Here is a 643-nt window from a genome sequence, read left to right as displayed (position 1 = left end):
CCTCTGGCACTTGGTTATCCGACAGCGAGGAGGTGATGTCGGTGGCTGCCGAGTGTTTCTGGGGACGCAGGAGAGGTCAGGATAGAGCCCAGCCTGACGCCACGGTGGGAGCCAGCCCTGTGGGTACCCCCTCTGCTCACCCCAAAGGCCCAGAAGCCAAAGATGATGATGATGAAGTCGACCACGTCAGCCAGGAACATGAATGCGTAGACGTCAGTGGCCGCCCGGTGCTCGGTGTGCAGGATGTCCCAGAAGAACCTGCGCACCGGCTGGTACATATTCTGTGCCCTGGAGGGACAGGGGACAGAGGGGATGGGTGACCAGGGGCTGCACCCCACATTCCACACCCCATTCAGCACCACGGGGCACTCACATGGTGAGGAAGTAGAGCTTGACCCGCAGCCCAAACGCCTTCAGCTTCTTCTGAGCATGGCTCTGTTTTACCTCTTCCTCGTCTTCCGCTTCCTCCTTCCCAACCCCTGCAAGTGAGGCACAGCATGGGTGACAGCCAGGGTCCTGCAGGGCCGCATCCTGCCCAGCCCCAGCACCCTCTGCCCCGGGGGACACCAGCCTTGCCCCTCACTGAGGTGCAAAGTGAAACTGGTGCTCACCTTCCTCTGAAGCCACCTTCAGCTGCTTCTTC

General features: G+C 61.1%; 1 protein-coding gene across 1 annotated transcript in view; it reads right to left on the bottom strand.

Moving 5' to 3' along the window:
* The window catches only part of PIEZO1 (piezo-type mechanosensitive ion channel component 1), a gene marked incomplete at its 5' end in the record, with an annotated part of 13,786 nt that overhangs the window by 3,287 nt on the left and 9,856 nt on the right, over positions 1–643 (bottom strand). The window contains 4 exon segments of the mRNA XM_010020540.1: position 1; positions 4–58; positions 141–288; positions 374–479. The exon segment at position 1 is cut by the window's left edge and continues 138 nt beyond it. Coding sequence (XP_010018842.1) covers position 1; positions 4–58; positions 141–288; positions 374–479 — 310 coding nt within the window.

This window comes from Nestor notabilis, unplaced genomic scaffold (assembly GCF_000696875.1).
Source record: "Nestor notabilis isolate BGI_N333 unplaced genomic scaffold, ASM69687v1 scaffold18158, whole genome shotgun sequence".
NCBI lineage: Eukaryota > Metazoa > Chordata > Aves > Psittaciformes > Psittacidae > Nestor > Nestor notabilis.
Note: the sequence above shows the minus strand (reverse complement) of the source record. Positions and strands in the feature narration are given on the sequence as shown.